Here is a 13,724-nt window from a genome sequence, read left to right on the forward strand (position 1 = left end):
TATTTCAGGAGCTAGGAGTAAAGAAAAATAATGTATTGGAAGAATGCAAAAACATCTTTGAGAGTATAGTTGGAGAAATGAAGGGGAGGGTATATTTCAAATTCTGCACTTCCTATTGCCGTCAAGAGATCTATTCACAAGCATTATGAGGAGATATGATTCACATGAAGGATAACACTATTACAGAAAGTACCTCTTGCACAGAGAATGATTGGAAATTAGAATTCTTGTCACAAACTATTACTGAAGCAATATCCAGAAATTCTTCAAAAAGAGAATTACATAGTTACATAAAAAAGGACTGTCAAAACAGCATAGGAGCATAAAAAGCCTGAGGTTCACTAGTTGTTATGTGAAGAAGTCTTGTCAGAGGCTTGAAAGGCCAAGTCACTTTCTTTTGTACCATAGCATTCTATGATCCATTGTGGTGTCCACACATGAATCACAAAAAACGTCATGTTCATTTTGTACATGGTAACACTCGCAATCTCTTTCTCTGAATGTTCTCCAAATTTTTCTCTAATCATTGGGAATTAGTAAATGTGATATTGCACTTTCATACAAATAAACAGTCAAACTGAGTCTTAAAACTAAAATGAAGAACACTTGCTTAGAGTTCCATTCTTGTAAGCATTATATTCATTATTTTAGGCAGAGTAAATTGTGATAGGCAGCAATACATTACAAAGGGTTGGTTAGATCAATAAACAGACTGTGACAGATGAAGTTCAATGCAGACAGTGTGAGCTCATCCACATGTAGAAAAACACATCAGAATTGTTCTTATGGTGAAAAACACAGCATAAAGGAATTTCCCATATGAACAAATAACAAAATCTTGCGTGTATACAAAAAAGTAATCAAAATGTAAATAAAAGGTGTGTAATTATCTTAAAGTCATGGAATTCATACATGAGCTGTACACTGCCTTAACTCTACTTGGTGGACTGCATTCAGTTTTGGTCAGTGACTGTTAGAGAAACTGTTAGGTGGAGTTATGTTTATCTTGCATTTTCAATTTTACAACTAAAAGATAGTTCAAGAAATGTACTGAAACTGGTAGCATTTGGAAAATGTCATAAACGCAGTCAAATATAGAAGATTGATTCTTGACTGTTAGGATAGTTTAGTAAGTGCTAACCTTTAAATGGATACGTCTATCTGGTGGACAACAATATGTTTATCTATTTAAAAGTACAGAAAAAGATAAAGTTGTGTTATGCACTGAAACTGTACTGCAGAACCTTTCGTTGATTAGTACCACAAGACAGTAAGCTTTCAAAATGTTGAATTCATGGCACCTGATGAAAACCAGGATAAAGACTGTGATAGAGAAAGAGGCAGCAAAAGATAAAATGATGTGATTGTCATAGGAAGATAGATAAAGGTTGGTGGTTGACCATCCTAGAGCTTGGCTCCAGCAATCATAAAATGAGGTCTCCATCAGCCTTCATATTGCTGTGTGTAATATTCTTTACAAATCATTCTGTAAGTGAAGACTTTAAGTTTAGAAATCTTGTTCTGTTGGATAGCAGTAACAGCTTTAAACTTCGTCTCAATCTTTTAACAAAACCTCAAGAAAGATATGTTTGGAGGGAGAACAGCTCACATTCACCAGAATAGAAAAATAGAACCATAGAAGAGAGGAGCAGGAGTAGGCCATTTGGCCTTTCGAGCCTGCTTTGCCATTCATCATGATCATGGCTGATTGTCCAACTCAGTAACCTAATCCTGCTTTTTCCCAATAACCTTTGATCCGATTCACCCCAAGTGGAATATCTAGTCGCCTCTTGAATACATTAAATGTTTTGGCATCAACTACCTCCTGTGGTAATAAGACCATAAGACATAGGAGTGGAAGTAAGGTCATTCGGCCCATCGAGTCCATTCCGCCATTCAATCATGGCTGATGGGCATTTCAACTCCACTTACCAGCATTCTCCCCGTAGCCCTTAATTCCTCGTGACGTCAAGAGTCTATCAATCTCTGAATTCCAAAGGCTCAGCACTCTTTGGGTGAAGAAATGTCTCTTCATCTCTGTCCTAAATGGTCCACCCTGAATCCTCAGACTGTGATCCTTAGTTCTGGACATTGGGAACATCCTCCTTGCATGTAGTCCTGTTAGAATTTTATAAGTCTCTATGAGATCTCCCTTCATTCATCTGAACTCCAGTGAAAACCGTTCTAACCCAGTCAATCTCTCCTCATATGTCAGTCCCAGCATTCCTAGAATCAGCCTGGTAAACCTCCACTGCACTCCTTTAGAGCAAGAGCATCCTTCCTCAGAAAAGGAGACCAAAACTGCACACATGATTCCAGGATTTAGAGGGTTGAATTATGAGGAGAGTTTGCTTAAATGTGGCTTATACTGTCTTGAAATTTTAATTTTTCCAGAGTGATCTAATATAATTAAAGGATTTAATACTGTTCATACAGATTAACTTCCCTTGGGTGAGGAAATGCAGAGTAGGAATAATCTTAAGATTAGCTTAAGGGCATGTAAAACGTGAGATCAAAAGCGCTGGTCACACATCATGTGGTGGAAACCTGTAATCAGCTCCAACTAAATGGACACTGGCTCAACTGATCTTTTCAATACTGAGAGCAATAAATCTTTGCTGAGGATGATATCAAGATACATAGAACAAAGGCAGTAAAATGGAGTCAAGGTGGAGATCAGCCATGATTTAATTAAACAGTTACACCAGGCTAAACAGCTGACTGGCCAAATCTTGTTCTTATTATCCACAGTTTGAAAAATACGAGTTCAAAATACACCATTTTAGTGATTGTAGTAATGAGATTAAATATTAATTTAAATTACAAAGTATAGTTCCCCTACAGTGGAATAGGGAGAAGATATTTGCACAGGTGAATACATATAGAAATACAATAAAATGTTCAAATATTAGCCATTTATAATCAGAAATAATCCAATTCCTTCATTTACAAATTTCTGACTAACCTGTGGGTATTTTTAGTTAAATAAATAAAACCAGACACAAATCTAGTAACTTAACCAATGATACACCAATGAGAAAACCTTGATATTTACTTCAATAACTGGGCTAATGTTGTTACCCTTTTTAATGCCCTAGCAAACTTGTCAGAGTTACTGAAGAAAAAAGAGTCATAAGAAGTACATTATAGTAGAAAAATAATTACAACACTTCTCCCACAAAACATCAGCAAAGGAAAACTATTTCAAGTTTGTGTAGGCTACAGTACGCAACTTCTTTGGATTTTGTTTTGTTTAAATACATTTACTTTATATAATAGATCAACTTCAAGATCATTCAATGGTCTGTAAAATTATTTATCCAAAGCTATTAATACAAATTTAACACGTAAAGTTCAACGTGGATTTAGTTTCATTTTCATCTTCAGAAAGTACACATCAAACTATAGAATGACATTTCTTTGTGCAAGTCAATAATTATCATTTTTGTCACCCTTTTATTTCTTTAATTACTTGCCTCCTGAATAGATGGCATAGGGTTAAATTGCATGCCCCATGGATCACTTGTTGAATAGTATTGTTGGGGTAGATGAGAAAAAGTATTGTTGTGAGACAGGGTAAAAGCAAAGATGCTTCTGTCCCTTTCATCTATGATATGGTTTCCATTCAACATACTAGGTGTGGGGTTTTCTCTTTCCTTTACTGCTGCTTCATTCAAGAAGATCTTGGAATTTTGAACATTTCCATGGAAGTTCTTCCCTGTGTTGCCTGGATCGAACTTGTTTGCATTTAGAAGCCTATCCTCTTGTCTTGGTGGGATACTGGTGCTATTTTCATTGGAATGTGCGCTCTGAGATGGGCCACCCTGTGCATAGAGGAGGCTAGCAGAGTGCCAGGCAGCAGGTCTGCGGCCCCGACGAGGTCTTGGCAGGCGACAACTCTGCCTCTTGATGTGTCTGTGCAGATGGTCAGAACGAGTGAAACTCTTGTAGCAATGTACACATTGGTATGGACGGATTCCTGTGTGTATCCGTAAGTGATTCTTTAAGTCATAGTTGTGCACAAACCTGGCATTGCAATGAATACATGTGTAAGGTCTCTCCCCGGTATGCTTGCGCATGTGAATCTTTAGCTTGTCTTGTCTGAAAACAGAGGAAATAACATGACATCACAGAGGGAAATGCAGTGTATTAGAACATGGTCTGTGTTGACTGAGCCAAATTATTTTAGCTTAGATAACTATACGCTTCTACAGTATCTTCAATCCTCGTGAGAGAGCTCCTCCCCCACCAATTGCTGTCCAGTAAGTCAAAGTGAAAAGCTTTTCACATTGGATACTGAGCAGAATTGGATACTCATCAAAATGATCTGCAGAACATAGGGTTCTAAAGTGTTTCACTCAGCACATTTCAACTGATGAGTGTTAAAAATTTATTCCCTTCAATTTTGAGTTGTACAAGTTGGTACTGTCGCAAATAGTTTGAGCATCTTACTTTTATCAGAGAAGAATATGATCTAAATCCCATAGGTCAGGTTAATGTATTGTACCCAAATAACATCTACTCTGCACAAGCAAAATCCTAATGAAAGGTCAAGGCAATGCACAGAAGCAACCTCCTGTTCTTCTTTGAACAGTGCAAATGAAATTTAGCATCTTCATGAACAACAGGAAGTGGCAGATGAGGATTTAGTCTTGGATTTTATTCAAAGAAGGATACAGTAGTTCTTCAGTGTGTACTGGACTACCAGCCTAAATTATGTACTCAAGTTTCATGGGGCTCTAACCATCAACCTTCTCATCTAAAAGTCAAAGTCCTACCAACCAAATTATCTTTATTACCGAAAAAAGGTTTGCTGACAAGAGGTAAAAGCCGGTAACCCAAATAGTTTGCAGTCTCCAAATTTGACTCAAGTCTATTTGTGAACTTTATTGAGGACTAGTATGTGTTATTGCAATTCAGAAGCATCACTTGGAATAGTTAAAATGAAGATATTCCAATATTCAGGTGTCCCTTTGGAGGAAACAAAATGTAAATGCCGTTTCAACTTTAGGGAAGCAGCAATGGATCAATGAGCTACATCCAATAGAGGAAACAGTCCAGTCGACATGATAGATATAAAATTATATAATAAATGTCAAGCTTGTCATTCTGCCACACTGTCAGATAGAAAGACAACTGATAGTGAGTTTAACCTGAAGGTCATTAGTTATCTCAGGAAAGGTTGAGAAGGCAGGACTTCCATGGTGACCTCAGCTGATGAGGCAATTGAATCCCTGCATCATTCTAAACTGCGGCTGGGCTGAGGGAAATATGTTGGGGAAGAAAGGTGATTAATTTGGCTTTTGGCAAAGGAAGCTAAAATTTGGTGGCTTGCAACCCAAATAAAAATAAAACACTAGCTGGAGTCTTAGCAGTGCCACAAATGGAAGTATTTGGCAGTCAAAACAATCGAGCTTGCACATGCTCAAAAGCAGAAAAGATCTCACACTTGTAAGCTTCAATGAAAAATTCTTTACAGTATTTTTTGTACTAAGTACAATTACAGGCAGGTGCCACCCAAAGCTTCAATTGATGTACAACCGCAGGCAGGTTTGCTACTGCGACATAGCTGTGTTTAAACTAGGGAGGGGACAAACTGGACGTTTAAGAAAGAAATTGAAGGGAAAGTTAGAACAAGGGAAGTCAAGAAAGACAACGGTATCAATGAAGCAGAAAACTCAAAAAGGGATCATGCCGTAAGGTTGAGTGAAATAGAAGTTGATAGGAAGGGTGAGGGCAGTAACAAATTAAAAATACTATATACGAATGCACTAAGTACTAGAAATAAGATTGATGAGGTTGAGGCTCTTTTGGAAATTGGCAGCTACGATATTGTCGGGATAACTGAGACGTGACTTCAAGTGGACAGGGCCTGGGAAATAAATATTCAAGGCTATACGTGCTGTCGTAAGGATAGACTGACGGGCAGAGGGGGTGGGGTGGCCCTGTTGGTAAGGGATGATATTCAGTCCCTTGCGCGGGGGAACTAGAATCAGGGGATGTAGAGTCAGTGTGGATAGAGCTGAGAAATTCTAAGGGTAGAAAGACCCTCTTGGGAGTTATCTACAGACCTCCAAACAGTAGTATGGATGTAGGGTGTAAGTTGAATAAGGAGCTGAAATTGGCCAGTGGCAAAGATGTTACTACAGTTGTTATGGGGGATTTCAACATGCAGGTAGATGGGAGAATCAGGATCGTATTGGACCTCAAGAAATAGACTTTGTGGAGTGCCTCTGAGATGGATTCTCTGAACAGCTGGTGCTGGAGCCTACCAGAGAGAAGGCAATTCTGGATCTGATATTGTGCAATGAACCAGAATTGATCAGGGATTTCGAAGTGAAGGAGCTATTAGGAAGTAGTGACCATAATACAATAAGCTTCAATCTGCAATTTGAAAGGGAGAGGGTACAATCGGTAGTGACAATATTTCAGTTGAATAAAGGGAACTATAGAGCTATGAGGGAGGAGCTAGCCAAAGTTCAATGGTGCAATACCTTAGCAGGGATGACAGTGGAGGAACAATGGCAGATATTTCTGTGTATAATGTAGAAGATACAGGATCAGTTCATTCCAAAAAGGAAGAAAGATCCTCGGAGGAGGCAGGGGTGGCAATGGTTGACGAGGGAAGTTAAGAAACATATAAAGTCAAAAGAGAAAAAGTATAACATAGCAAAGATGAGTGGGAAAACGGAGGACTGTGAAACTTTTAAAGAACAACAAAGGATTACTAAGAAGGAAATACGCAGAGAAAAAATGAGGTATGAAGGTAAACTGGCCAAAAATATAAAGGAGGATAGTAAAAGCTTTTTTAGGTATGTGAAAGGGAAAAAAATGGTTATGACAAAAATTGGGCCCTTGAAGACAGAAACAGGGAAAATATTACGGGGAACAAAGAAATGGCAGAAGTGTTGAATTGGTACTTCAGATCTGTGTTCACTGGGGAAGACACAAGCAATCTCCCAGAGGTAACAGTGGCTGAAAGACCTGAACCGAAGGGAATTTATATTTGCCAGGAATTTGCGTTGGAGAGACTGTTAGGTCTGAAGGCTGATAAGTCCCCGTGGCCTGATGGTCTACATCCCAGGGTAATGAAGGAGGTGGCTCTAGAAATTGTGGATGCGTTGGTGATTATTTTCCAGAGTTCGATAGATTCAGAATCAGTTTCTGCGGATTGGAGGATGGCTAATGTTGTACAACTTTTTAAGAAAGGAGCAAGAGAGAAAGCAGGAAATTATATACCAGTTAGTCTGACCTCAGTGGTGGGAAAGATGTTGGAGTCTATAATAAAGGATGAAATTATGACACATCTGGATAGGAGTACCAAGATAGGTCAGAGTCAGCATGGATTTATGAAGGGGAAATCATGCTTGACTAATCTTCTGGAATTTTTTGAGGATGTAACTCTGAAGATGGACAAGGGAGATCCAGTGGATGTAGTGACTGGACTTTCAGAAAGCCTTTGATAAAGTCCCACATAGGAGGTTAGTGAGCAAAATTAGGGCGCATGGTATTTGGGGCAAAATACTGACTTGGATTGAAAATTGGTTGGCTGACAAGAATCAAAGAGTAGTGATAAACGGCTCCCTTTCGAATTGGCAGGCCAGTGGGGTACCGCAGGGATCAGTGCTGGGACCGCAGCTTTTTGCAATATATATTAATGATATAGAAGATGGTATTAATAGTAACATTAGCAATTTGCTGATGATACAAAGCTGGGTGGCAGGGTGAAATGTGAGGAGGATGTTAGGAGATTACAGGGTGACCTGGACAGGTTAGGTGAGTGGACGGATGCATGGCAGATGCAGTTTAATGTGGATAAATGTATGGTTATCCACTCTGGTGGCAAGAACAGGAAGGCAGATTACTACCTAAATGGAGTCAAGTTAGGTAAAAGACAGTACAAAGAGATCTGGGTGTTCTTGTACACCAGTCAATGAAGGCAAGCATGCAAGTACAGCAGGTAGTGAAGAAAGCTAATAGCATGCTGTCCTTCATAACAAGAGGGGTAAGTATAGAAGCAAAGAGGTTCTTCTGCAGCTGTACAGGGCCCTGGTGAGACCGCACCTGGAATATTGTGTGCAGTTCTGGTCTCCAAATTTGAGGAAAGACATTCTGGCTATTGAGGGAGTGTAGCGTAGGTTCACGAGGTCAATTCCTAGAATGGTGGGACTATCTTATGTTGAAAGATTGAAGCGACTGGGCTTGTATACTCTTGAGTTTAGAAGACTGAGAGGGGATCTGATTGAGATGTATAAGATTATGAAAGGATTGAACACTCTGGAGGCAAGAAACATGTTTCTGCTGATGGGTGAGTCCCGAACTAGAGGACACAGCTTAAAAGTAAGGGGTAGGCCATTTAGGACAAAGATGAGGAGAAACTTCTTCACCCAGAGAGTGGTGGGTGTGTGGAATGCTCTGCCCCAGAAGGCAGTGGAGGCCCAGTCTCTGGATTCGTTTAAGAAAGAGTTTGATAGAGTTCTCAAGGATAGTGGAATCAAGGGTTATGGAGATAAGGCAGGAACAGGATACTGATTGAGGATGATCAGCCATGATCATAATGAATGGTGATGCAGGCTCGAAGGGCAGAATAGCCTGCTCCTGCACCTATTGTCTATTAGCTCAAAGTTGTATTTGTTTTATACTTTACTGTTCTAACTTTGGAACAGCTAGCCATTATAAATGAATAATGAGCACCACTCACTTAAAGACATGATTTGTTTTCAGGAGTCACTGAAAAATAATTGCAACATGCATTTGATTGCATTTATTATTGTTGACATTTGCAAAAACCCAACCCTTTTTCCACTCTATCAGTTCTGTAACATTAACACATTCAAGTTATGGTTTAAATTTCCTCTCAGATCTGGTCAGTTTAGGGACAGCAGATTAGGGGCCCCAAAAGCAGAACTGCAACAGTCTCAGCCTTTGCACTTGTCCAATAGGCTGTTTGGATAAGAGTGGATTGACCATAGTACAAGAAGCCAGCTGAATTAGTGAAACAAAAGGAATGTAGTGGTACTAGTGTATAGTATAGTCAGCTGGATCGAAACCATTCCAGAGTTGAGATTTAATTAATTTATCAAAATTAAATATGGGGTTGGTTAGTCCAGTTGGCTGGATGGCTAGCTTGCAATGTTGATTAATGCCAGCAGTGTGGGTTCAATTCCCACTACTGGCTGAGGTTACTATGAAGGACTCTCCTCCTCAACCTACCCCCGTTTCCCCCCCCGCCCCCCCCCCCCCTTGAGGCATGGTGATCCTTAGGTTATACCACTATAGGTTGTCTCTGTCTTTCTAACATCAGTAACAGGGAAATGCTACAGTCTATTATAACAGGCACAAGGGTAGAACTTTTGGAAAGCCATAGCAGGATTAGACAAAGTCATTGCAAGAAGATTTGAGCTCTGAAGTAGGGATGTCTCAATGTAGTTACATAGGGCCTATGTAATACTGCACCTGGAGTATTGTCTTCCTAAGAGAGAATATATTTGCCATAGAAATACTAGAGAAGGTTCAGTAGGCCGATATCGTGAGTGGCAGGGCTGTCATACAAGGAGAGATTTGTTCAATTGGGCTGTATTCACTAGAATGAGAAGGGATATGATTGAATTAAGATTCTAACAGGCTTAGACAGACTGGAATGTAGACAGTATGTTTTCCCTAGTTGGAGAATCTAGAACCAGGGATCCCAGCCTCAGGATATAGAGTAGACTATTTCGGTCTGAGATGAGGAAACATTTCTTCACTGAGAAGGTGGTCAACCTCTGGAATTCACTATCTCAGAAGACTTTGCAGGCCAGTAACTGAGTACAATCAGGAAGGGTATTGATAAATTTTTAGATGTTAAAGGTATCAAGGGGTATAAGAGAAAAAAACAGGAATATGGCTTTGAGATCAGCCATGATCATATTTAATGGTGGAGCAGATTCAAAGAACTGTATTGCCTTCTCCTGCTCCTTTCAATGTTTCCGCACAGTGTGAGGAGGAGGAAGCATCACATTAAGAAGCAAACTTCAGAGGTCTCTGGATGATTACCATGGTATAAAGAAAATCAAATTAGAGAAATGACTCAAAGACTGGTATTGGAGAAATGGGTTCTGGTTTGTGGGGCATTGGTTTCGGTAATGGGCAAGTGTGAACTGTATCATTGGGACAATCTCCACCTGAACCCTGTTGGATCCAATAGTCCTGTGAGGTGTATCATTAAGGAAATAGAGACAATTTTAAACTAAATAGCGAGATTAGGAATTAAATCTGGGAAAATGTGGTAAATCTAAGACTAGAGAGAAGGCAAAATCGAAAGTATTAAGATAAAAAATGATGAACAGCCTGTTGTAGAAGAGTAGGGAGTACATTTAAGAATAAATCAACAGAAAAATCTAGAGATCCCAACAAGAACAAAAGGACAAAAGTGAAAACTTCATACCTGAATGCACACAGCATTCAAAAACAAATAGATAAGTTGAGAGCACAAATAAAAATAAACATGTAAGATTTGGTAGCCATTACAGAGACACTACTGCAAGATGACATGGCTTGGTACCTAAATAGTGAAGAATATTAGGAAGAACAATAACTAAGGGAAAGAAGGCTCTGTTAGTTAATGGTGGTATTAGCACAACAGCTTTAGTTCATAAAACCAAGAAATGGAAATGGTTTGGGTAGCTATGAGAAATAATAAAGGCAAGACGTCTGTATGAAGCGCACAAAAAAAAACTGTCAGAAAGGCATGGTGATAATTATGGGAGATTTTAATCTACATTTGGAAAAGTCAGATAGGCAAAGGCAGCCAAGATGCCATTAATCACCAGAGAAGAGAATCTGGTTCATTAATCGCCAGAGAAGTGATATTGAGTGAAGTGTTGAAACTGCAGCCTGGCATGTGCCTGGGTCTACACCCTTGGACCTTAAGAGTTACGGCCAGTGAGACAGTTAATGCATTGACTTCAATTTTCCAAAGTTCCCTAGATTCGAGGACAGTCCCATTAGATTGAAAGACTCAAATAAAAGGGAGAGACGGAAAGCAAGAAACTGTAGGCCAGTTTCTTGTACTGTAACTGACATCTGTTGCAGGGAAAATGTTAGAAGCTGTTATTAAAGAAGTTACAGCAGGGTACTTAGATAAGTGAGAGGTAATCAGGCAGAGTCAATATAGTTTTGTGGAAGAAAAGTTATGTTCTTTATTGGAGTTCTTTGAAGAAGTAACGTGCTTTGAATCAAGAGCAACTGGTGGATGTACTATTTTTAAATGTCCAGAAGGTATTTGATAAACTGCCACAAAGACTTTGTAGGGAATAGAATATTGGCATGGATAGAAGACTGACCTGCTAACAGAAAGCAAAATGTAAGCATAAATCGGTCTTTATCATGTTCGCAAGATGTAATAAGTGGTGTGCCACAGAGGTCAGTGATAGGACTTCAACTGCTTACAATTTAAACAAATGATTTCAATGAAGGGATGAAGGTATGGTTGCAAAATTTGCTGATGACCCAAAGGTAGAAAAATATATTGTGAAGAGCAGATAAGGAAGTTACAAAAATATATAGTTAGACTGAGTGAGTGGGCAAAGATCCAACAAATCGAGCATAAAAAAGGAAATTGGGCAATTGTCCATTTTGGCTGAAAGAATGAAAAGTAGCATTATATCTGTACTGTGAGAGATTGCAGAGTGCTGCATGAGGGTTCTGCATAGGGACCATGTATGGTGTGTCAAAGTTTGCAGATGATATTAAGATGAGTGGCAGAGCAAAGTGTGCAGAGAACTGTTAAACTTTGCAGAGGAACTTAATTTAAGTGTGTGGGCAAAGGTCTGGCAGATGGAATACAATGTTAATAAATGTGAAGTCATCCATTTCGGTAGAAGTAACAGTAAAAAGATTATTCCTTGAATGGTAAAAAAGTTGCAGTATGCTGCTGTGCAGAGGGACCTGGGTGTCCTTGTGCATGAATTACAGAAGGTTGGTCTACAGATACAACAAGTAATTAGGAAGACAAATGGATTTCGTCTTCATTGCTGAAGGTAAAGGGATTGAGTTTAAAAGCAGGGAGGTTATGTTGCAGGGTGCTGGTTAGGCCACACCTGGAGTACTGCATGGAGTTTTGGTTTCCTTACTTGAGAAAGATTGTACTGGCACTGGAGGGGTTGCAGAGGAGATTCACGAGGTTGATTCTGGAGTTGAGGAGGTTGGCTTATCAGGAGAGACTGAGTAGACTGGGATTACCTCAATTGGAATTCAGAAGATTGAGGGGGATCTTATAGAAGCATATAAAACTATGATGGGAATAGATAAGATAGAAGTAGAGAGGCAAGTGAACTAGGACATGAGGGCATAAACTCAAAGATTAGAAGGAGCAGATTTAGGACTGAATTGAGAAGGAAGTCCTTCACCCAGAGGGTTGTAAAGCTATGGAATTCCTTGACCAGTGAAGCAGTTGATGCTAGTTCAGTAAATGTTAATAAAGTTAAGATAGACCTTTTCTGAACAATAAATGAATAAAGGGATACGGTGAGAGTGTGGATAAGTGGAACTGACTTCACAAAAAGATTAGCCATGATCTTATTGAATGGCGAAGCAGGCTCGAGGGCCAGAAATATGTCAATGGTACTGCATACTTAGATAAAAAAACAACAGTTCTGCAAGTTGATGGAAAACTTTCTCCAGCATTCCCACACAGTTGCTTCAATGCATTTAACTGATCATTTTGTTTCATAGTAATACACAATAGCATCTATTTACATTTCCTCAATCCTTTTAATCTGAGTATAGTCATGTGTGTCACCCACTCACAACAGTAAATGGCACAATGAATGATAATAATTCAATATGGATAACAAAAGTAAATTATTGAATACAAACTGAAGCACCTTTCAGCAGTAACAAAGCAAAATGGCAATTTAAAAAATAAATATTTTCTAAATTCAGCTCAACTTCAATTGACACAACAGACCTTTTGTTATATTACTTGAATAACTGATTATAATCTTAGATCTTGGATGCAATGGACCAAAATTTACTGCCAACCATGCATATTTTAAATGCAAAGAACAGATTTTCAAACTTTAGAGATTTGATTTTAACAAATCAAAGTTATGCAACTTGTAAGTTGCAAAATTGTCTTAAAGATGCCCTATTGTCTTCCCAGGCAAATGTTCACAAACAATATGAAATAATTCAATAAATTTAATTTTTAAAAAACTGAATTTAGAAAATTTGTTATTTATTAAAAAAAATCAGAAATTGCTGAAAAACTCAGCAGGCCTGGCAGCATTTGTGGAGTGAAAGCAGAGTTTTGGGTCCAATAACACTTCTTCAGAACTGTTTGTAGCTAGGAAAAGGTTGGTATATATTGCTAGAGATAGATGGGAAGTGAGGGCAGGAATAAACAATACATAACAATGGTGCCTAGACAGAGAGAAGAACAGTTGGGCAGACAAAGTAGTAGGTAAAAGTCAGCATGAGAGAATGAATAGCTGCAAATGGGGATTGTTCGTGGCTGACAATGGAATGATTGTGGCAGCTGCCCATGTGTATGACAAGGCAGGTATGTAGAGGTTTGGCTAAGAACATGGGAGAAGGTGCTCAGGCCATAAGATTATTGAACTTGATATCAAATCCAGTAGGTTGCAGGGTTCCCAAATGGATGACGAGATTATGTTCTTTCAAAAACAAAATCAGAAATTGCTGGAAAAAATTAGCAAGTCTGGCAGCATGTGTGGAGAGAA

The 13,724-nt window shown here is 39.0% G+C and overlaps 1 protein-coding gene across 13 annotated transcripts in view; it reads right to left on the bottom strand.

Moving 5' to 3' along the window:
- Positions 1 to 2,686: 2,686 nt before the first annotated feature.
- Positions 2,687 to 13,724, bottom strand: part of LOC132830170 (zinc finger and BTB domain-containing protein 7C) — a 243,471-nt gene continuing 232,433 nt past the window's right edge. For all 13 annotated transcript variants that reach the window (XM_060848524.1, XM_060847809.1, XM_060847898.1 and 10 more), the window contains one exon: positions 2,687 to 4,101. In XM_060848524.1, coding sequence (XP_060704507.1) covers positions 3,465 to 4,101 — 637 coding nt within the window. In that variant the 3' untranslated portion in view covers positions 2,687 to 3,464. The remainder of the gene's footprint in view (positions 4,102 to 13,724) is intronic.

Source organism: Hemiscyllium ocellatum, chromosome 1, assembly GCF_020745735.1.
Source record: "Hemiscyllium ocellatum isolate sHemOce1 chromosome 1, sHemOce1.pat.X.cur, whole genome shotgun sequence".
In the NCBI taxonomy this organism is placed as follows: Eukaryota; Metazoa; Chordata; class Chondrichthyes; order Orectolobiformes; family Hemiscylliidae; genus Hemiscyllium; species Hemiscyllium ocellatum.